The sequence below is a fragment of the Mustela erminea genome, chromosome 17 (genome assembly GCF_009829155.1).
Source record: "Mustela erminea isolate mMusErm1 chromosome 17, mMusErm1.Pri, whole genome shotgun sequence".
NCBI lineage: Eukaryota > Metazoa > Chordata > Mammalia > Carnivora > Mustelidae > Mustela > Mustela erminea.
In genome coordinates, this window is record NC_045630.1 from 19440048 (window position 1) to 19461879 (window position 21832).

General features: G+C 44.5%; 1 protein-coding gene across 5 annotated transcripts in view; it reads left to right on the forward strand.

The window, feature by feature from the left end:
- RGL1 (ral guanine nucleotide dissociation stimulator like 1) overlaps positions 1 to 21832 on the forward strand; it is a 223102-nt gene that overhangs the window by 94138 nt on the left and 107132 nt on the right. For 2 of the 5 annotated variants that reach the window (XM_032319041.1, XM_032319042.1), the window contains one exon: positions 5995 to 6105. The exons of 2 other annotated variants lie outside the window; for them this stretch is intronic. In XM_032319041.1, the coding sequence (XP_032174932.1) occupies positions 5995 to 6105 (111 nt within the window). Of the gene's footprint in view, positions 1 to 4752; positions 4946 to 5994; positions 6106 to 21832 lie in introns of those variants that run through there. One more of the 5 variants, XM_032319043.1, reaches the window with a different exon arrangement.

Consider the following 21832-nt stretch of genomic DNA (forward strand, 5'->3'; position numbering starts at 1 on the left):
ATGTTAACTACAGTGTTGTACGATAGATCTCCAGAACCTTTTCATCTTGAATAACTGAAAGTTTATACACAGTGAACAGCAGCTCTCTGTTTCACCCTTCCCCCAGCCCCTGACGACCACCACTCTACCTTCTTTCTTTCTTTTATTTTTTTTAAGATTTTATTTATTTATTTGTCAGAATAAGAGAGAGAGAGCACAGGCATGGGGAGCTGGAGGCAGAGGCAGAGGGAGAAGCTGGCTTCCCACTGAGCAGGGAGCTGAATGTGGACTGGATCCCAGGACCTTGTGATCGTGACCTGTGCCGAAGGCAGATGCTTAACTCACTGAGCCACCCAGGCGCCCCGTGTACCTTCTGTTTCTATAAGTTGGACAACTGTAGATAACTCACCTCAGTGAAATCACGCAGTGTTTGTCCTTCTGTGACTGGCTTATTTCACTTAGCATTATGCTTTCGAGGTCCATCCGGATAGTACGCATGTGACAGGATTTCCTTCTTTTTTAAAGGTGAATAATATTCCATTTTAGGTGTGTCCATATCACATTTCCTTTATTTGTTCATCCGTTGATGTACCGCTGTGATCATGGAAATGCAGGGAGCTCTTCGAGATCCTTGTTTCAGTTGTTTTGGATGAATGCGCAGAGGTGGGGTTGCTGGCTCATGAGGTAGTTCTATTTTTAGTTTATCAAGGAAACTTGGAACTCTTTTCTGTAGTGACTCTGCCAATTTATATTCCTACCACCCGTGTACAAGGTTTCCCTTCCCTCCATATCCTAGCTAACATTTTTTTCTTCGTTTGTTTATAATGGCCATCCTACAGTTGTGACGTGATATCTTATTGCGGTTTTGCTTTCCATCTCCCTGATGATCAAGCACAATAAGCATCTTTTCATGTACCTCTTGGCCATTTGTATCTCTTCTTTGGAGAAATGTTTATTCATTCTGTGCCCATTTTCAAATTGGGTTATTTTATTTTTTTGCTTGGTGTGTTCTTTCTTTTCTGTTGAGTTGTAGAAATTCCTTATATGTTATGGATATTAACTCCTATCTGATATGTTGTTTGCAGATATTTTCTCCCATTTGGTATGTTGCCTTTTAACTCTCTTGATTGTTTTCCTTTGCTGTGTAGAAGCTTTTGAACTTGATCTTGTCTTGCTCGGCTATTTGTGCTTTTGTTGCCTATACTTGCAATGTCATAGTCATGAACTCAATGCCATGACCAATGTCAAGAAGGTATCCCCCTATGTATTCTTTTTTTTTTTTTTTTAAAGATTTTATTTATTTATTTGACAGACAGAGGTCACAAGCCGGCAGAGAGAGAGAGGAGGAAGCAGGGTTCCCGCTGAGCAGAGAGCCCAATGTGGGGCTCAATCCCAGGATCCTGGGAGCATGACCTAAGCCAAAGGCAGAGGCTTTAGCCCACTGAGTCATCCAGGCGCCCTCCCCCTATGTATTCTAGAAATTTGGTGGATATCCAGTTTTCCCAGTACCATTTTTGAAGAGACCGTACCTTCCCCATGGGGAAGGGATGTCCCTTCCCAAACTGTTTATTCTTGGCACCCTTGTCAAAGAGCAGTTGACTGTATAGTTTGAGTTTATTTCTGGGTGTTTAGGTTCCATTGTTTTATTTTTTGTCTGTCAGTATGCCAGTTGCATGCTGTTCTAATTACTATAGCCTAGTAATATATTTTGAAGTCAGAAACTGGGACACTTCCAACTTTGTTCTTTTTCAAGATTGCTTTGGCTCTTCAGTATCCTTTGCGGTTCCATATGAATCTAGGATTTTTTTTTTCTATTTCTGTAAAAAATGCTATTGTAGTTTTGTTAGGAATTGCATTGAATCTGTAGATTGCTTGGGGTAAGCATGGATATTTTAACAGTATTAAGCCTTCAAATCCATGAAAACAAGGTGTCTTTCAGCATTTATTTATGTCCTCAAGTAAATTGTTAGAACTAATAAAGTTTATTAAAGTTGCGGGATGCAAAACTCAATATAAAAAATCGATTGCATTTCTATACCCTAACAATGGACAATCCAAAAGTGAAATTAAGAAATCAGTCATATTTACAATAGCATCAAAAAGAATAAAAACTTAGGAATAAACTAAACCAAAGAGATGAAAGACTTGTACACTGAAAATTACAAAACATTGCTGATCTCCTTTTAACAAAACTTGACCTGTCCTCTTAGGACCATGCTAGGTCATAGGCAAGGTAATCTGGTAAATAAATTAAAACTTAATTATAAATGGCTTACTGGTTTAGCCTTCCCACATATTGGCCAGGAGTATTTTAACCCAAAGGTATGTGTAACAAGGTCATACTGTCTGAGCTGCCTACAGGTGAAATATTTTTAAATGAATATTTTTAAAATTGTAAAATACAACACTTGATTGCACTATCTGGTATAACTAGTTCTGAGTGAGTGTGTGTGTATGTGTGTGTGTGTGGTTCAGCATTGAGCAAAGTCACATGCACATTATCAAGTATGAATACAAACAGTTATTCTTGGAAAACCTCTCTGAAATTATAATGTAATTTAGTAAGAAGACATGATTTCAGAGTTCCCCACACTGCATACATACACAACTTTTCAGTGAGTTTGGGAAAATACAGCTTGGGAGGAGTGCAATGATATGGGAATGGAACTTTTTTGATCACTTACCATGTGATAATTTGCCTACATTTTTCATTGACTCCTTCTTCAAACTTATGAGATAGATGTTTGTCCCATTTTACAGAGGAGGAAACTAAGGCTCAGGGAGATAGCAGCCAAGTTCACTCTTAAAAAAAAAAAAGATTTATTTATTTATTTATTTGGAGAGAGAGAGAGCGAGAGAGAGCACAGGGAGTTGGGGAGAGGAGAGAGAAAATCCCAAGCAGACTCCAGGTTGAGCACAGAACCAGATGCGGGTTCGATTCCAAGACCCTGAGACTACTGCCAGAGTGGAAGGCAAGAGTTAGATGCCCAGCCGACTGGGCTGGCCTGGGCGCCCCACGCCTGACTTCAGTCTTAATGTAAGTGTGGATTTGAAGCTGGATCCACTTGCCTTGAAGCCTGTGTTTTCCCTTTATACACCAGGTGGCCAGCCAGGGAGTTGGTGGAGTAGAAGAGAGGGTGATGAGACCTGAAACCCAAGCGAGGCCTTGTGAGCTGTAAGCTGCTCTGTCTGGGTAGGCTTCCTGTGAGGGGCGGGGCTGAGAAACTACCTGATACCCCTGAGGTGAAAAATTTTCAGTAGTCTCCAAATTTACAGCCCCAATTTGGGTTAGAGTAGTGGTGAGGTTAATCTTGAGGGTTGCTTAACTGTCCTCCGGTGCATCTTGTGGTCTTTGAGATCACTGACTAGGCAGGTCCTCTAGGGGTGGACCAGGGGACCTGGGGGATGGCTTAAGGAGGGGGAGGGTAGGGCCGCCGCGTGATTTTCCTCTAGGCACTGGGGACACTCTCTCCTGGTGATCACAGGAGGATCTAGTCTATGTGCTTTTACTTTTTAAGTTATAGAAACAACCACTTTGGTTGTATAAAAAAAAATATACACTCTCTCCACAGTTACTGAGTAGGGAAGTTCTGGTTGTCTGAGGGAAACTTGGCCGAGTTACTTCAGGATGGTCTCAAGTGTCCAGAATCCTTTTGCCTCTCCTCGATGTGCCCTCGCTGTCGTTTATTCTGCTCTTCTGGGAAGAGGAGTACACAGGCTTCTCTAGCTTTTCAGCTCATGATCTGTTTATCAAGAGCCAAATCCTAGCCTTATGCCTTAGCATGGCAATTAGTGAGAGGTCTTTAAAGACAAATTGGAAGGTGATTGAGGCCAATTAGGGGGGATAGTATTACAGACATGAACTCTAAAGTTTCTTGTAACTGGTGTGGAATTCTGTCATGTGCTGAAGTGTGAGTACATTATCATCTGGTGCCGTGCTGTTGGTTTATTAAGATGAGTTCTAGAAGATGTTGTAATCTTTGGTCCTGGTGGCAGATCGATCTGTTATGACAAAACTCCCTTGGGCAATCTCCTCACGAAGGGCTCTTTCCTTGCTGTTGTTATCCCGCTGTGTCCCCTCAGTAGGAAAACTCAACCCCTGGCTGTCTCACTGAGATTCACACAACCTCTGGGGCCAGTGATGGCCCACTTTTCAGGCTGTTAGTCCCAGCAAAACCCTTTCCTGCTTCGCCCCTTCGCACCCACAGTGGCCGGTTACTAGGGACGAGCTTTATCATAATGGGTGGTAGAAAAAAGTCCAGAGCAATTTCCTGTTGGCAGCATGCTGATGCAGGAGCGGGGACGGCCGCTGGGCATGGGTTTTGGAATATCCTCCGACCACTTCTTTTTTGTCCTAATGAAAAACTTCCTGGCTTGGAGGACTGCTCTGATTTAATCTAAATTCAGGAGGCAACAAAAGTTTTCCCGACCCTCTCCTCCCATCCTTTTGGCACTGCCCCCTCCCCCTTTATCCCTTAGCAAAGGAAGAAGACACACACTTGGATCCTCCCCAACCCCATACCGCACCCGGTCCCTTTTCGGCACCTGGTGACCATGCAGGAAACCCGAGCACCTTGAAAGGGTTGTGTCCCGATCGCCTTCGGAGCTGGAGAAACTATTGCTCACTTGATGCACGGGATCTGTGCAAAGGAGAGTGTGCTCCGAGCACAAACAGGAAAGCCTGACATCACGGAGCGGCGGAGCGGCGCGGGGAGGAGTCTGCGGCGCCCTCGCTCGCCGCGCTCCCTTTGTGGCCCGAGTCGCGCGCACCGGCGGCGGCGGCGGCGGCGGGGGCAGCGCGCGGGTCTGTGCTCGCTCCGGGCGCGGCGGCCGCGCGGGCGGTGGGCTGGGGGCGCCGCGGCCGCGCCGGCCGACACTGCGTGGGCACCGGGAGCAGGGCGCACCATGCCGCGGCCGCGGACCGGAGAGAAAACTGAGAATGAAATTGCTTTGGCAAGCTAAAATGGTAACGAGAGCCCTGCCTTCTCCCGAGGCTTCTCTGCCGGGGAATCTTCTCCCGCTTTCTCTGGGCGCGTTTGGACTCCTCGGAGCGGACGGAGCCGCCCGACCCCTGCTCGGGAGCCGCGGCGCTCTCGCTCGGCTTTGTATGCCTTCCTCTCCGCGTTGTCTCCTCCCTTTCATCCACACTGACTCTCTCGCCAGGAGCCTTTGGTGTGTCTGGGGCAGATGTTTGCGGGGAAAAGAAAACTTTTCAGGACGGGGAGCTGTTAGGCGGGGCGGCCCCGGGAGCGCCTCTGCGTCCCAGCGGCTCTTTAACACGACTTCAGGTTTCGCTGCGGACGTGGACATCCCGGCGCTCGCCGCACGCGTTTTCCGTGCAGTTGCGTGATGCTGTGTTGCCTTTTTTCTTTTTTTTCCTCCTTTAACTTCACTTGCCAGATTATTTTACGGAAATAGAAACTTTTTAACCCCCCGACCGCGCTAATAACTCTTTGGGTCTCAACGCAGCAAGAGGAGAAAAAGACACGGGAAGCATTTCACTTCCAAAGGAGAGAGGACTCTTGGCATTTTAAACACTTGTTTGTGCCTGAGTATGAAATGTAGTGTGCTCCAGTGACTGAGCCATTATAAAAGTAGTACCGACTCTTGCTACCAGCGAATGATTTTTTCTTCAACTTATGTGGGGCTGGGGGAGGGGTGGGGAGAGTTAACCAGGAGTAAATCACAGTGTCTTAAGGAGTGTGGGGGAGAAAGACTTAAAAAAACAAAAACAAAACCCCAAACCCTAAGATACGTGAGTGAGTCAAGGAAAAAGAACTACATGGAAAAGTCCAGGGATCCTGATACCACAGGAAAGGACGGGGAGCCAAGAACATTTCAGCATTCCCTCTATCGCAACGTGTCTTGTGTTGCTCTGATTGTAGTATTTATTTTGAACAGCCCATCTTGTGCCCCGAGTGCTGGTGTAAGCAGGAAAGCCGCTGGGATAGATTGTGGTTAGCGGAGAGGAAAAAAAATACTCTTTTTCTTTCTCTTTATCCCATCCCCTGGCAGAGCTCGATTCAGGACTGGGGTGAAGAGGTAGAGGAAGGCGCTGTTTACCATGTCACCCTCAAAAGAGTCCAGATTCAACAGGCTGCCAATAAAGGAGCAAGATGGCTAGGGGTGAGTAAAGCCGGAGAGACTGTGAACTTTGGAGTTGGAGTGTCTGTTGTTCTGTGAATGTCATCATTATTTAGCAGAGGCAGCTTTTCTTTGCCTTCTCCTTCTCCTTCTTCTCCTCTTTTGGCCTTAAAAAGGAAACTGCCAATGGCCGAGTGTTTGCACTAGCTGTACAGGTCTGTTTTTGTACTTAATGTTTTCCAAAGCATCTTCCCTCGGTTTGTCAATAATTCAGAACCTCTTAGAAACATCTTGAGGTCTTTGGCAAACAGTGGGGGTGGCGTGGCAGAAAGTGACACGCGGTAACAGGACCAGAAAGCAGCACTCTCTCTGTTAGACAAGAACCATAAGCACTTTGGCCCAGATGGCACCCTTTTCTCTCTCCGTCCTCCCCCTACTGATGCTGACAGCCCCTCTGCTGCTGTACCTTCACCAAGTACCCAGAATGCTCAGGGGACAGACCATTCGGGATCTGCTTATCTTCTTTCGGCGGGGTGGAGGCAGTGGCAGATTTCCCATTTCTACGTCCTCTCTGCAGCCGGTGAGGAGACATATGCATGTATCGTGCCCACGATTTCATGTGTAGCGGACACAGAATGTTGGGTCTTTGGAGAAACACTGCTTCCATAAACAGGACTTTTTCCACCGAGGTTCTAAAATCTTGGTTGGGATCATGTGACTTATCTGTTCTCACCTAGTGGCTCCTGCAACACATCCTGGGGAGAAGTGGAAAGCTTAGTGACAGGATCACTCCTTGGGCAGATACCCACATGTGGAAGAAGGAAGGGATTCTCGATCTGGAGATAGAAGGAATCCTCAGCAGTGAGAGGCGGCACAGAGAGCCTTGAGGAAGAAAATCGGGGTGGGGATGGACTGTGGTTTCACCTGGCCTCATTCGCGCCACACTCAGGCTTCATAGGGGATGGACTGGAAGGCGGTGATGATTACACACTTGTATTCAGTCTTCACTGGCTTTGCCTCTCCCAGAATTCAGTGCTTGAGCAGATTCAAAGGGAGGGTGTGAAGGCGGACAGGAAACAAAACTGCCCAGGGCCTCACATGGAGACTAGAGGCAACATGTGACATGTAAGTCCTGAGTTTCAGGTAGGATGGCTTGCAGTGGGGGCCGCTGCTGGGTCCACTGTTCTGCTGACACAGGCCTTCGCTGCTCTGGGCTTATCCAGCTGCCTCAGCTCAGGCGTTTCCTTCTCTGTACTTTGGGCCGAGGTACCACCCACGAGGGCTGTCACCTGTTGGTGACATCTGCAGGTGTGGCCTGGAAGGGCAGGGATCTTTCCTTTGAAAACCGGAGCCCTTCACTTATCAACCAGGTCCCTTCCTCAGAGTAGGACTTTCAAGTGCATCATGTGCATCCCCAGCAGACCTGATAGGGAAGGAAAGCAGATCCAGAATTCTGATGAGTCATCCCTTTGTTTTGGGCGGCTGTGTATATGCATTTTATTTGACTGTGGTGTTGATGTGGTTTGGCCTGTCTTGGTGTTTCACAATGATTCACAAGTTCTAAACCAGCTGCCTCGGAAAGGGTCATTACGTTCCCTGATGCTGAGTTGTTCCTCTCTTTCTAAGGACACTGATGTTGCTTGGGTGACAGTTTTAGTTTTTAGCCAACACAGCAGCCATGAATGGAGAAGTCATGGGGAAACGGAGGGGTTAACTCTGTAGGCCCCAAACCACAAAGTGTGGCTCTTTAGATGTTCACAGTTATTTCGTGATTCTCACTGACTGTTGTATTTGCTGGACTCGGCCTCTTTTCTCTCCCCGCTCTCGGTGTTCGCAGATTTATACAGAGTTCAGAGTTGGTTCACCTGGGCTTCGCAGTAGAGCTGAGATATTGAGAGATGTAAAGATTTCTTCTGGTTGGTGGAGGAATCTGTCTCTTCCCTTCTAGTGCCACAAAGTGTGATTTGTGGCCACCACCCCAGTCCTTAAGAGCATGTTCTTAGGAACTTTCCAACTCTAATCCTACTTGTTTTCTTGTCATAGGTGTCCTGTCGGGAAGCTCTGTTTTTTGTCCTTGGAAATTCCAGACTTAATTAAATGTGACTCAACCAATTGAGCCATAGTAATTACAAAACCCTTCTTTTTAGGACCGAGTGGCTTCTCCATATTTGTTTTCCTACATTCCAGTAGCCCTTTCAAAATTCTCCAAAGCAACTGGTTTTAGTGTGAATTAGAGATTGAGGGGAGGTGAGGGTATTACTGAAATATGTCAGTAATCCTATAAGGAAGGTGGTGTTGTGATTATCCCCCCCCCCAAGAAACTAATGCCTAGAGAGGTTAAATTGTTTGCCAGTTTTACACAGCTAGGAGGTGGTAGTGGTTGGATTCAAACCCAGTTGGTTAGTGCCTTGCTGTCAGGAACTGCCTGGAACCTTCTAGCTGTTTCCATGAGAGTGGAAGAGAACATTAGCTCAGAAGACCAGGGATGCATGGGGCGTACTTTTTGCCTAGATGCAACACCTGCCACGGGACTTGAGTGGTGGGGCTTTCTCTTTTTGACGCCCTGAATGATAGTTTGACCCACAAATTGAGACATTTGTTGTGAAGATCTGTATCTTAGCTAGAGAGTCTCTATTTTGGGTGTGTCAGGTGTGGAGCCCCAAAGAAATGTATGAGGTTATGCAGTGCACGAGGGTGGACATAGCTCTCATTACAGGTCCGTAAGGCTTTTTCAAAATGCCTTAAAGCCTGAGTAGTACAAGTTTTGAATTTTCTGCTACTGAAATCTCAACATGTAATGAAGATTCCGTTTGGAAAGGTTAGTAAAAATAATTACACATCCTTGGACGGGCAGTATCATACAATCCAAAACATTTAGAACAGTCTTTTTTTTTTTTTTTTTTTTACTATTTGCTTGCTAAATTTTGTGTTTCATTGATCTTTTGAAGTAAAACCCTCCACCTTTGGTTGTAAAATATACAACTGAGTATGGCCCAGGCTGCATTTCCTTCTCTGTGCAGCTGTGGCCTTACCTGTTAACAGTGAGGTTATGTTGGGCAAACTTTGAAAAGCCAAATATTATTGAAATACTGACCTGATTCTCCCTTTACAATAACTTCTTAGACTGGGACAACTTTTCCTAGCCCTCAAGGAGAAATGACTGTGGTTATGTCATAGGATCATGAAGTCCCCAGATTGGAAGGGGCATTAACAAGTAATTCCATCCAACCATTCAGTCAGCTTGTAGAATGGTCAGTGATTTCTGGAAGGGCAAATGGTCAAAGCTTGTTATTTTTCTTTGGTCTCAGTGTTGGGTTTTATGTTGACAGTGATATATAGAGATGATTTAAGAAAACATCCATATTCTCTGGACTCATGAAATGTACCATTTTAGGAAGAATACTCAAATGGACAGAGGTTGAAGATCCAACTGTTAGGGAAGGGGCTTTGGGGTCAGGAGCCCGGTCTGCTGTCTTCGGACTATAACAGATGCAGGGTACAGAGAAATGTGTCCAACCTAAGATAAATTCAAAGTGGGGACATTTGTTTCGCAAGGAGCATTGGTAAGCGCTAGTGCAACGCTGCAAGGTTTGTGGGGAGTGGCTACGTGGCTTCTCTCAGTTTTATGCTTCTGTGGTTATGTGGTCTTTGAGGTGGGGCCCCTGTTCCTCCCTTCCCTGTGTCTTCTACCTATCATTCTGTCTCCCACATAGGCCTTGATTGGGTTGAGTTGAAATGCTTGATAGTTGGGAGGCTGGTAAAGATAGTGAACCAGGATAGGAAAAAGCAGAATATATTTAGAAATAAAGAGAACTGGAATCCCATTACAGAACCTAGTGTTTGGGATGAATTGTGGCCAGTCCGTGAGTTGTATGGGTACAGTGACAACGTGACTACTTGTCCCATCTGGATGGAGAAGTTGACTCTCACTGGATACACTATGTGGATTGGCTCCATCCGGTGTTTTGGTGGCGTTGCTATCATATTACCTTCAAATAGTCTACGGTTCCTCAAGTTTTCAGCTAACTTCACTTATGAGAAGCTTCTCTGATCTCCCAAGTCTGGAGGAGATGCCTCTTCTCCAGGTTCCATAAGCATTCTCTATTTCTCTGTCATACGTTTAGCTCACTCTGTTGTAATTATCTGGTTATTTGCTTCTATCCCTCACGAGACTGCTAACTTGGTGAAGTGGGAACGGTGGCCATCTAGTTGGCAGAAACTCAGTGTGTGTTGAATGAATGGATCCAGCTTCCTTCCTTTCTGGGACACTAATATTGTCTTGATACATATGAATGTGTGGTTGCTCCGCGTTTAAAACACAATCAGCATGAAGATGTTAGCTTATAAAGAAGAGGAGGGTGTGTGGGAGCGAGAAAAATCAATTAGGTGATGATTATAGCTATCTTGCATTCTCTCCGGAACAAAGCGGGGCACAAACAAAGGTAGTGATTATTCGTTTTAAGAAAAAAATTCACAGCAGTGAATTAACGAGACTCTTCCCCAGTACCTTTCAAAAGCAAGAGACCCTATTGTACTTGTCTCACTGCTGAATGTTGAAGAAAGAAAAGCAATGCATGAGTTAAAAAGTGTTGGCAAGCATTATAAATATGTGTGGTTGGAAAGCTCAGGAGCGGGATTTTAGAATGGTAAGGAACTAAGCCCTAGAGGAGACGTTAGTTTACAGTTGGTCATCCTTGTTTTCATCTAGGAAATCAGGCCTTTGGGTTGCATTATTCCTGTCTATCAGAATGTTGAATTTAGGCTTTAGAAAGTCAGTTTCAAAATTATCAGCCATTGGTAGCCAAATCAACTGATCTTTTTCTTTTTGACCTTGGGAACATGTTTCTGAAATAATCTGCTAATATGGTAGCTTGCACCAGTAGAGAAGATGTCAGTTTCAAGTGCCCAAGATATCCTTACGGTGTTGGATCCTTTCATTTCTTGTAAAATCCGTTGTGATCTGAGTCAGGGATATTCAGTCTGTAATTAAGAATATCCAGTTCAGTTCAGCAATTTGGGGACTACTCAGCTGAATTCCAAATACGTGTCTACCCTTGTCACATACATGATAGTACAAATGTAAGAGTACGTTGACTCTGTATGCTTAAAGTATACATTCTGTTAAATCAGTCTCATAAACACATCTTATTCTTATTTCCGTGAAATTATAAAGAGAAAGTTTAGTGATGTTTTCAATTTAGAAAGAAAAGGAGGGCAATACGGTCAATACTATGCTTTTCTCCTTGAGTGCCTCGCTGGAATTTGTCCCTGCCCTATCCTGCTTATTTGTTTCCTTTGTCCATGGCATATGTTCCTTTTACACCTCCCCCTTCTAAATAATTAAAATCTTGTAGTGACTGTCTTACACATTTTAAGTTAAAATACACAATAATAAGCTGAATTGAGTAAGACATTAACATTTCTACCATGGTATACCATGATATATCTCATGATATGAAAAAAAAAAGATTTCTGTAAATAGAGCAAGGAAAGTTCTGGTTAAATGGGGGAAGATACCAAATGCGGCTTCACTCCACTGGAAAGGCTCAGCTAGCTCATGTCTTTTGCTGATGGGTGTGGCTATCTCCAGAGTTGATTTGGAGTCTGGAGTTTTTGGCAGTTTCTGGGTCCTTTGCTAGTAAACACATCCAGTATGAACTTCCTCACGGCTGCTCCTTGTCTGTTTGTGGGATTCTGTCATCTGTGTTTGAGTCAGCTAACGTTGCCTTCAATAACATTCCTTTATTCATCCAAAACCGACATTATGCCAAGCACCATGTTAAGTCTTGGGAATCCAAGGTAAAATGAAACACAAGTCGTTCTGAAGGAACCTACAGCGAGTAGGGGAGACAGAAATGTAAACTGATTATAGTATATTGAGGTGAGTATGATCAGTGCCATGTGAGAAATCTGTGTGCTAGGGGAGCCCCAGAGGAGGGCATGTAAATTAGGTGGTAGGTGGTAAGTGGGGAGTGGATACTCCAGGAAGGCTGCCTGGAAGAGAGGGCTCTTTAGTGAAGAGTTGAGTTGACAGATGAGTAGGAGTTAAAGGAGGTGTGGGCGCTGGAGGCAGGCTTTCCAGTCAGCACAGGTGGGGGAAAGCATGGAGGCCGGAGGTGAGAGCACTGTGAGGGCTCAGTGTAGGGAAGACGGAAGGACGCCTGGTGGGAAGGTGACAGGAAAGAGGCTAGAGAGAAGGGTTCAGTCATGTCCCTGGGAGTCCGGAATGCTAAGCTATGGGTTTTGCTCTGTCCTGAATGCTGGGTAGTCCCGGAAGGGCTTCAGGCAGAATGGCATGGCCAGATCTGCATTTTAGAAGATGACTGACCCCTGAGGGGTGGACGCACTGCAAAGGACAGACTGGGACGTGGGAGGGGGCGGAGGCTAACATGGAGGTGACGTGAGGAAAGGGACAAGGACCTGAATGGCAGCAGAACAGAGGGTGGGGTGGGGGGATGGCAGTCAAAGAGGGAGGGGGGTGGGCGTGGGGGAGGGAGGCCTGGCAGGCGAGCATCTTGGCACCCTGGCTTCAAAGAGCTCGTCAAAACTGGGCCTTCTGGGATCCGCGTCACCCTGTGCTCCCTGGGTGAAATGTCCCGGGAACTTCCAGTCAGCCTTCCTCATGTATATGCTAGCAGAGGCTTCCTTTCTTGTCAGAAGGCCCTGCAGAATAACCAGACCCCGGCGTGCTTGAGAAGTCCCTTCCAGAGACCCGACCTCAGGCTCACCATGAGCTAGGCCGCAGGCTGTGCGTGGTTCTCAGATTCCAGAGAACTTTGAAATGCTGGTGGTTTCTTTCTCTCTCTTTCTTTCTAAGTCTTCTGTTTCCCTATAAACTAAACAAATTAAATCTGTAGGCCACAGAGAGAGACAGTAAATATGGGACCCACAGGGCTATGATTATAGAGCTGTATTTTAGACAACAGCAGTTAAACTTCTAATTGTCATGTTAGAGACACAAGAAATTTTATGGTTGGGTGTCTTGGCCTTTTTCCTCTCCGCCTTTGCTGTCTTTAACCCCTCTCTGACACTGTTTGTCTTGGTTCCCTGCATTTCTGGTCTTGGAGGCTCAGTCTGATTGCGAATTCCACTCATGTAAAAGAAAAAAATCTTTCTCTCTTACACACACACACACACACACACACACACACACACACACAGCCTGCATTAAGATGTCTTTTCACATTTTATTTTTTAGGATTTCCCACAGCTTTGGAATGTCACTCCGTGGCCTCTTCTATATAATTATTCAAAGCCTGACTTTGTCATGATTTGCTTGTTTTCCCTTAATTGTGTCATTTTTGTGATGAATTCGCACTGTCTAGGAACCGTCTTCGGTTTAAAAAAGAGTAAAAACGGAGAGGGAGGAAGGAATAAAGGCAGGGCAGGCTTCCAACATGAGGAAGAAGACTCCGCCTTGGAGAATCTCAGTCAGTCTTGTGAAGAGAGAGGCTCACGTCATTTATTGCTGATCCTTTTGCAGAAATACCTGCGCCTTTCCACAGATGTGGCTGTGTATTGTGTTCTGAGGTTAGGGTTCCTGCCTAGTTTGCTCCCACCGGGCCATCTCCTTCATGTCCTGTAGTGTGGGACTTCTAAGGGTAATAACAGTGGTACCTGGGGGTGGATCGTGGGTTGTCGGTGGTTCTGTATATTTTTCCCTCCTCCCAGACTCATTACCCTACATTTTCCAGCATTTAATTGCTTGTGCCATCTGTAGGCCGTTCATTTGAATTCGTTTCCACACAGTTAATCTTGTCCCATGTAAACTTTCCCAGACGTTTTCTGTTTGTTTGCTCCTTTCAGCAAAGAATTGAGCAATTCAACTTTTTCCTTTATTTCGTTTCCTGCTGATTTAAATATCCATTCTCCTCGCTTATAAAAGCGAAGCCAAGGCTGAGTCCTTCCAGTTTCATAATTCTAGAGAAAACTGGAAAAACCAAAACCAAACCTTTTCTGCTAAAAGTAGAACGTCTTTGGTCAGAAGCGTCAACTGGGGCCCTTCACAAGCTTCTTGCTAACACTTTCCCTACTCACGTGCCCTTCTCGTGCCCATAGCTTCTGTCACTGCCGGTGAGGAGGCTAGAATAATGGAGACAGTTGTTATCTAACGAAAGAACATTGAATGGATATAAATTAAAAAATCAAAACTGGATTAGATATTGGCTTAAAATGCTTAATAGTCATGACTTTTCCAATTAACATTGCAACACTCAAAATTATTTTCTGAGATAATGGGCACTCCTAACTAGAAAACTCGGGAAATTGGAAGCATTGCGTTAGTTTGTGACGCACACAGAAGGCATTTGCTATCTTCTGTCCCCACGTTGCCTCCTCCCAATGGCACAACACCATGAGAATATCTATTTTAAAAATGACTTCCACAAGTATTGACAAGGCCCGGCGCCATCAGGGCCGGGCTGGGGAATTAGCACATGGTTCTTCCTCCTCAGTTGGAGCCTTGGCAAGGGGCTGACATCTTCTGGTCGCTCTTCCTTCTCACGAGCTCGGTTGAGGGAGGTCCTAGGGCACTGGTGAAGAGCCCCTCGTCAGTCGTATTGTAAACTCTGTATGGGGACAGACGGCCACTACACTTTTTTTGTGGTGAGCATTTTCGAAATGTACAGAATTGCCAAATCACGGTATTGGACACCTGAAACTAATGCAATATCGCATGTTGGCTGTCCTTCAGTTAATGGTAGAAAAAGAGAGAGGCTGGGCTCTGGAGCCAGGCAGACCTGAATTCAGAACCCGTCTCTGCCACGTGTTAGGGTGTGGGCTTGAGCTGTGACGCTACAAAACTTGCACTTGGAGAGAGGATTCTAGTAGTTCCGTCTGATGGAAAGACTGGGGGGGAGTGAATGAATTATGTATATAATATGCTTGGCACAATGCCTGGGATATGGGACGCCCTCTGAGTGTGGGGCTCTCCTCAGGACCATACTGTCAGGGCCCTCTCTTGAACTTGGCCGTGGAACCTTGTGGAACCTTGTGGAAGCGTGGGTGCCTTTCTTACCTGAGTCCCCCGAGCCTGGGGTAAACCGGATTGTGTAAGAAACAGCTTTAGCAAGGCTTTAAGGCATGTTCCTGACATCACTTTCTCCTTTTGCACATCTGGGAGGAAGGAGCATGGCAGTGTTTAGTAACCCTTGTTTATTAGAAGCAGCATCTGTTGTGTTCTCTCCGTCTGGCTGCCTGTACAGTGAAGGGCATTATTGCTTGGGCTCCAACATTTCTCATTTTCAGTTCCTCCAGTTTTCCTGTAGAGTTAATTCATTGCTGTGCTCATTTTAATGCCTTAAAAATATTTTACTGCGTAAAAATTATGTTTGGTATTTCTAACTGAAAAACAGGAGGGTAGGAAACCACATCTCTATGGCGGTAAGCATTATGCTAATCATTCTTTGTCGGGCGTAACTTAGGATGTCAGGCTGCTGTGCTTGCCCCATAAATTTCACATTCTGGACTAAACTTCGTAAGTTCAGATGAAGATAAAAATTTCTCACTGTACCTCATGTCGATTAGCTAATGTAGTACTTGAACCCCAAACTAGGAATGAGCTGACTTGCTCCTGAGGTTGTAACTTTCAGACTGTCTCAGGACATTCTAAATCTTCGCTTTCCTTACAGGTGATGTAGGGCAAATACCTGCTTTTCCTTCTGCCTGTAGGTTTTGTGAGGATCATCTGAGTTAATGTACGAAAGTACTTTTTAATATGTGAATACAAGGGTATTCTTCCTGTTATTTAACCTAAAGTCATTTCTTTTTTCCTCTCTTTTTCCTCCCCACCTAAGTGCTTGGTGGGCGTATGGTCTGTTCATTAGTCCTCCCTTTCTTCTTCTATGCAAGAGAGAATCTTTGCTGTATTTTTTTCTCCCCACCTGCTGTTTACCTAATGATACCTTCATGTTCAGCAAGGAGTAGTGCTTCCTCTGCCACCACCATTGATATTCCTAATTTGTAGGTGCATTGAAAATGCAGGCAGGGCTTCTCTTTGTAGATTGGATGTGGGGGAAAAAAAAATACCCCGTATTCATAGAAGTCTAAAGACAAATGCAGTAAATATCTTATAGATGAGGGGCGCCTGGGTGGCTCAGTGGGTTAAAGCCTCTGCCTTCAGCTCTGGTCATGATCCCAGGATCCTGGGATCGAGCCCCACGTTGGGCTCTCTGCTCAGCGAGGAGCCTGCTTCTCCCTCTCTCTCTGCCTGCCTCTCTGCCTACTTGTGATCTCTGTCTGTCAAATAAATAAATAAATAAATAAATAAATAAATAAATCTTTAAAAAAAAATCTTACAGATGAAAACTTTCTTCTTTCTCTTTCTTTCCTTATTCTCTCCAGTATGATTTTTTTTTTTTTTTTTTTTTTGAGATCGTGGCTGTTGGTTTTCTTTGATTCACCCTTTCTTTCTGGTACTTTTAATTTGGTGCAGAGCAGGGTGGTAAAGTTAATGCGCCAAGGAATGGAAAGTGTTTCCAGCCTTCCAGAGCTGTTGGAAAATCAAAGCTTGGTTTGGGGCCAAATCCTGATGTGGGACTTGAACTCATGACCTAATGCCAGAGGCAAGAATGTTACCAGCCGACCCATACTGACCCTCATAAGATGTAGGCATTTAAAATACTTCCTCTGAGTAGTCCTATTGTTACTTTCTGTTTTTTCTCCTCTTTCAGCCTTTTCCTACAGCGTTCCTGGCTTCCCTGTTAGGAATACAATTTTAGTTTTCAGATCTTTTTTTCTCACTTCCTTTCCATTTGCTTGTTACTGTTACTTCCTTCTTGCTTTCCATTTCTCCCGGGTGAGTTCCTTTTTTGTTATTGTTGTTCCTGTTCCTTCCTGTCCTTCTTCTGAATTAAAAATAGTCTTCAGGGTCTCTGGCTGCTTGCCCATGAAGCTGGCCTTCCTTCTATTCCTATAGGGTTCCCCCTGAGCCTCTGAAGATCCTTTCCTATTCTCTCAAGATACTCGCTAGCACCTATTCTCAGCGGACTTATGGGCTAACTGACCCTTGTCCTCAGAGCTATAAATGAAAACGAAATCTCTTGTACAGAGATGCAAGCGGGTGCTTTGCTCACGTTAAGTGTCACTGACGAACGCTGACTTCCGCCCGCACCTGCTGACTCTGTGTGTGGTGCTAAAGGAGGAAGGAACTCTTGGGCACTGACTTGGGCACCGACTTGAGGAGCACATTTCATGTTCATCTACATGCAGAGCCGTGGCTCCACGGTCAGCTGCGGCCCAGGAAGCAGCTTTCCTTCAGCTTGCTGCTGTGGGCATCCCGGAGGGACCGGAGGTCCTTGTGCTCCCTCAGAAGTGTTTCTCAGGGACTTAAAATTGATGCAGATGTTTCTTCATGAACATTGTTTGGTTAGAGTTGGAAGGTTATAATATTCTTTACAAGAAATGACTTTCTACCCAATGTTGACCTAGACTGTCCACAAATGAGTGTCTGCTTGAGGTTTTATCCCGTGTGCAACTTCGGGATGGCTGGGCCAGCGAGTGCCTATGGGTCCCAGCTCTGAATTCAGCCCCCAGCCCTAGCCAGAACTCCGTGTTGCGCTGAGAGTTCCAGCAACAGGCTTGATGAAGGGTTAAAAGCATTCCTTCCATCTGCCCCCCAAGCTCCCTGTGTGGTTATGTCTTCAAGAAGAGAACTAGCCATATCCTTCCTGGAGAACCCAGGGTTGGTGGTTTCATTATCCCTAGTGATGTCCACGTTTCTGCGCAGCTCTGTCACCCGCCTGTCACTGCCCATGCCACCGAATAAGCTTGTAGTGCTTTTCTCTTCCCTGATTGACTGATGAACTCCCACTTACCTTTCAAGTCCCAGCTCAGATGTCATCTTAACTCTTCTACCCTTCCTGATCCCTCTTCTGGAATAATTACCCTTTCATCTGGGTCTCCTTAGCACTTTACCGAAAGCTCAATTACAGCACTCATCACAACATATCCTTTTATTTTTTATTTTTTTTTTTCTCTTTGCCCTGTTCCTTTGTGTGCTTCGGGGGTGGGGACCCCATTGAATCAATCTTTGTACTCCATGTCTGAGCCCCATGTGGTACCCAGTAAGCACCTTATAAATGGTTTGGCCTTATCTCTATTATAAAACATGTATTTTTATGACTTTTTTTTTTTGCCATTTGGTAATATTATGAATCCCATTTTTGAAACAAAAAGGAAAATGTTGAATAAGTAAGCTAGATTTAATTAATTATTTATTTTAAAAAAGATTTTATTTATTTGACGGAGAGAGAGACAGCAAGAGAGGGAACACGAGCAGGGGGAGGGGCAGAGGAAGAAGCAGGCCTCTCGCTGAGCCCAACACCGGGCTGGATCCTGACCCCAGGACGACGACCTTAGATGAAGGCAGATGCCTAATGACCAAGCCACCCAGGCGCCTCTAGATTTAATTTCTATTTTGTATGTCAGCGAATGACACAATGAAGAAGGAAGATGTTGCTTTTGCTGAATTTTTGTTATTATTTCTTTGATCGACATATTTCACGATCTCAGAAAACTTGACTTAACTGTGATGGTGACCTCTATAGATGGAAAGACATGGTATTTAGAGTTCATCCATAAGCTTTGTGGTGGCATACAGGTTTGAATCACAGGTCAAAGACAGACTTTTGGGAACCTAATTTCTGCTTTGAATTTCAAAGTTATCTTACTTAGGGTTTTCACGTATCTTATTATATCTTAATCTGATGGTTCCAGTTTGCTTTAAGCTTGCATTGACCCAGTGTCAAGCCAATTTGGCTGTGCTCTGTGCAACACATTCTTGTAAAAGGATCTGACACCCTCCATGCACATGACCACTCGGGTTATGCACATCCCAGTGAAGGCCCTTGGAGACCTCCGTGGCAGGCTTGTGGTGTAGGGCCCTCTCTCAGGATGTGCTGTTCCTCACTAGGATTCACTGGCAAATGGGGAAAAATATGTGATGTAAATTATATGTTATTATATAAACATATTATTTGTATATATTTCAGTTTTCACAAGTAAAACTCAACTCCCTTTGCTCTCTTACCCTCGCCAATGTTCCTCTTCTCTATGGTCTTTCATTCTTAACTCTTAAATTTCTACTTCAAGCAAAATGCAAAGCCTGTGCTGGAAGTTTTCAGGATTCCAGCTGTTGTTAGGTGCTTTCATTCAGACCGTCCCGATGTCGTTGGTTCTGGCAAGAGCAGGTTTCTGACTGTGTCTGATCTATCTTGCCTTTTTATGGAACGTGCTTTCTTCACCTTTTTTTTTTTTTTGAAGATTTTATTTATTTATTTGACACAGAGAGAGATCGCAGATAGGCAGAGAGGCAGGCAAACAGAGAGCCTGATGTGGGGCTTGATCCCAGGACCCCGAGATCATGATCTGAGCTGGAGGCAGAGGCTTAACCCACTGAGCCACTCAGGCACCCCTTTCTTCACTTTTTCTATGTGTAGGGATTCGATGGCATCTGTATTTGCTTTGGATAGAAGGAAACGCCTTTTTAAGCAGTTCTTAGAGTTATTCTTCAAAAAGCGATGCAACAACATTATCCATATATATATTTTTTTAAAGAATCCCCATCCTGCCGCTGCAACACAGTTGTTTATACATTGGTTCTTTATCTTCTCGTCTTTGTCCACATAGTTGCTGTCTTGCTATTTGTTCAGTTTTATAATCAGCAAGATATATTTTTCAGAACAAATTCTCTAGAAGTTACTTTCTACTTTGAATCTTTTGTGACATTTGTTGTATTTCTCATGTCATAAAAGACTGCATTTGGACTTTGAGTTGGAGGAGTTTCAAGGTCATAGTGCCTATTACTGGCTAATGAGCTTCATTTCTGTCCTTTTTCCTGTGAAATCTCCTATCCTTTATCAGGGCTGTGGAACTTTTATGGGGAGCCTGATAGTATAGTGAGGTGAGGGCATGTGAGGAGTTGGAACACACGCCTTTCTTCTCTGGGGTGTGGGACCAGAACTCTCTAGGGCTGCGCTGTTCAATATGGTAGCTACTAGCCACATGTGCCCATTGAGCATTTGGACATGTGACTAGTCCAAATTGACATGATATGCAAACCCATTGTGTGAAATAGCTCAGTGAGTTTCTGTAGTGAGCACATGTTGAAATGGTAATAGTTTGATATAATGCATTAAATAAAATATATTGTTAAAAATTCATTTCATCTGTTTCTTTTCACTTTTTTTTAAAAAATGTGATTATTAGCAAATTTGAAATTACATATTGTGACTGACATTTTTCTGTTGGTCAAAGGCAGGGTGTAGTTATTAGTGGGTTCTGAAATCAGTTCAGTGGGTCAAAATTGGTATTTTAAGATCGGAACAGAACGGGAATAGAAAATATCAGAATGGTATTATTGTGAAGCTTCTTGTTTTAAAAACGTGCATGTGTGTACTGAATCACTTGTAAAATACATCTTTTCTTTTTGCTATGAATTGTCATGGAAAAGATTGAAAATCATTGTTGTAGGGGTGGTCCAGCTTAATTTAAAGCATGACCAGGAGGCCTGGTCTGCTCTGTAAGAGGACAGGTTGGTACTATGAATACCGTGTAGATTTCAGGTCTGGTTGGTGGAAGCTCTTCCAGAACTCTTCAGCTAAACCAGACCCTGCATCAAAGTAAAGGCCTGAGCACCAGGGCTCATCCTAAAAGCAGTATCTACTCAGGACCAGCTGAGAAGGAAGGGTCAACTAAGGACGCTGCAGATCTGCCATCTGAGGTCAGGACCCGTGTTGCCCAGCACTAAAATGTCCCCGGAGCTGGAAGTGACTTTGTCTGATTAGTTTGTTCTAGAAGCTTCCTCAAAATGGTCTCCTGGGTGGGTGGTGGTACTTTCTAAGAAGCAGGGTGGTTTCTTAATTATCTTGGAGTCAAGCTGGGTTGGACAAGTTTCCTTTGACCCTTAGGTCTTCTACCCACCATGTCCTATTGAAATCAGAAGAGGCTGTACTCTAATGTAGGACCACACCAGTCCTTTTCCCTTCTGAGAGAAAACATGTCCTTATGGTACACAAGTCCCTAGGGTGCTGCCTGTGACTAGCTTCTAAATAAAGGGCCCCGAAAGTCACAGAGAGAGGGGTGGGGGAAAGGCTCCAAAAATGAAGTTTATGGGGTTGCATGGGCCTTGTATTTATTCTGAAAGTTGTAAAAATTCTTTGGGGCTGACCCATTTTTCCTTTCTTAATTAAAAAAAAAATTTGGCAAGCATGAAGAAGAAATGTAAGACACGTGACTAATGCTTCAGCGTTTTCTCCTGGAGCCATATTCTTTAAAATTATACCTTACCCATGCTTAGTGTTTTAAAAACAATTGCCCACAAAAGCCACCAAACATTTGTTTCTGAAACTCGTAGACTTAGATGGCATCACTTCCAGGAAAGAGTCCAAAAGCACAATATTTAGGAGTTACTGAACCGAAATCTTCTTTGGAGATTTTTGCCCTGGTGAATTAGATTACCGTAGGAACTGGCAGAAGGCCAGGCAGCCTTTTGCCTTTATTTTGCTTGAGTATTTCCAGTCCTGTTGCTAGTCACCCAGAAATTTTGAGGGAGTTAGACGAAATGACCTTCAAGATGGAAAGTACTGTGATTCCAACAATGGACTGAGTTGGTGGTAAGGAACAGTGTTTATGTCAAACTCCTGTTCTGTACTTTTCACCATTCATTCATTCATTCATTCATTCAGTTTTTCATTTAAATTTGAGCCCATACTAGGTGCCAAATATTTTCTCTTGGCCTTTGTGCCAAACTCACAGGATTTTAGATCACTGG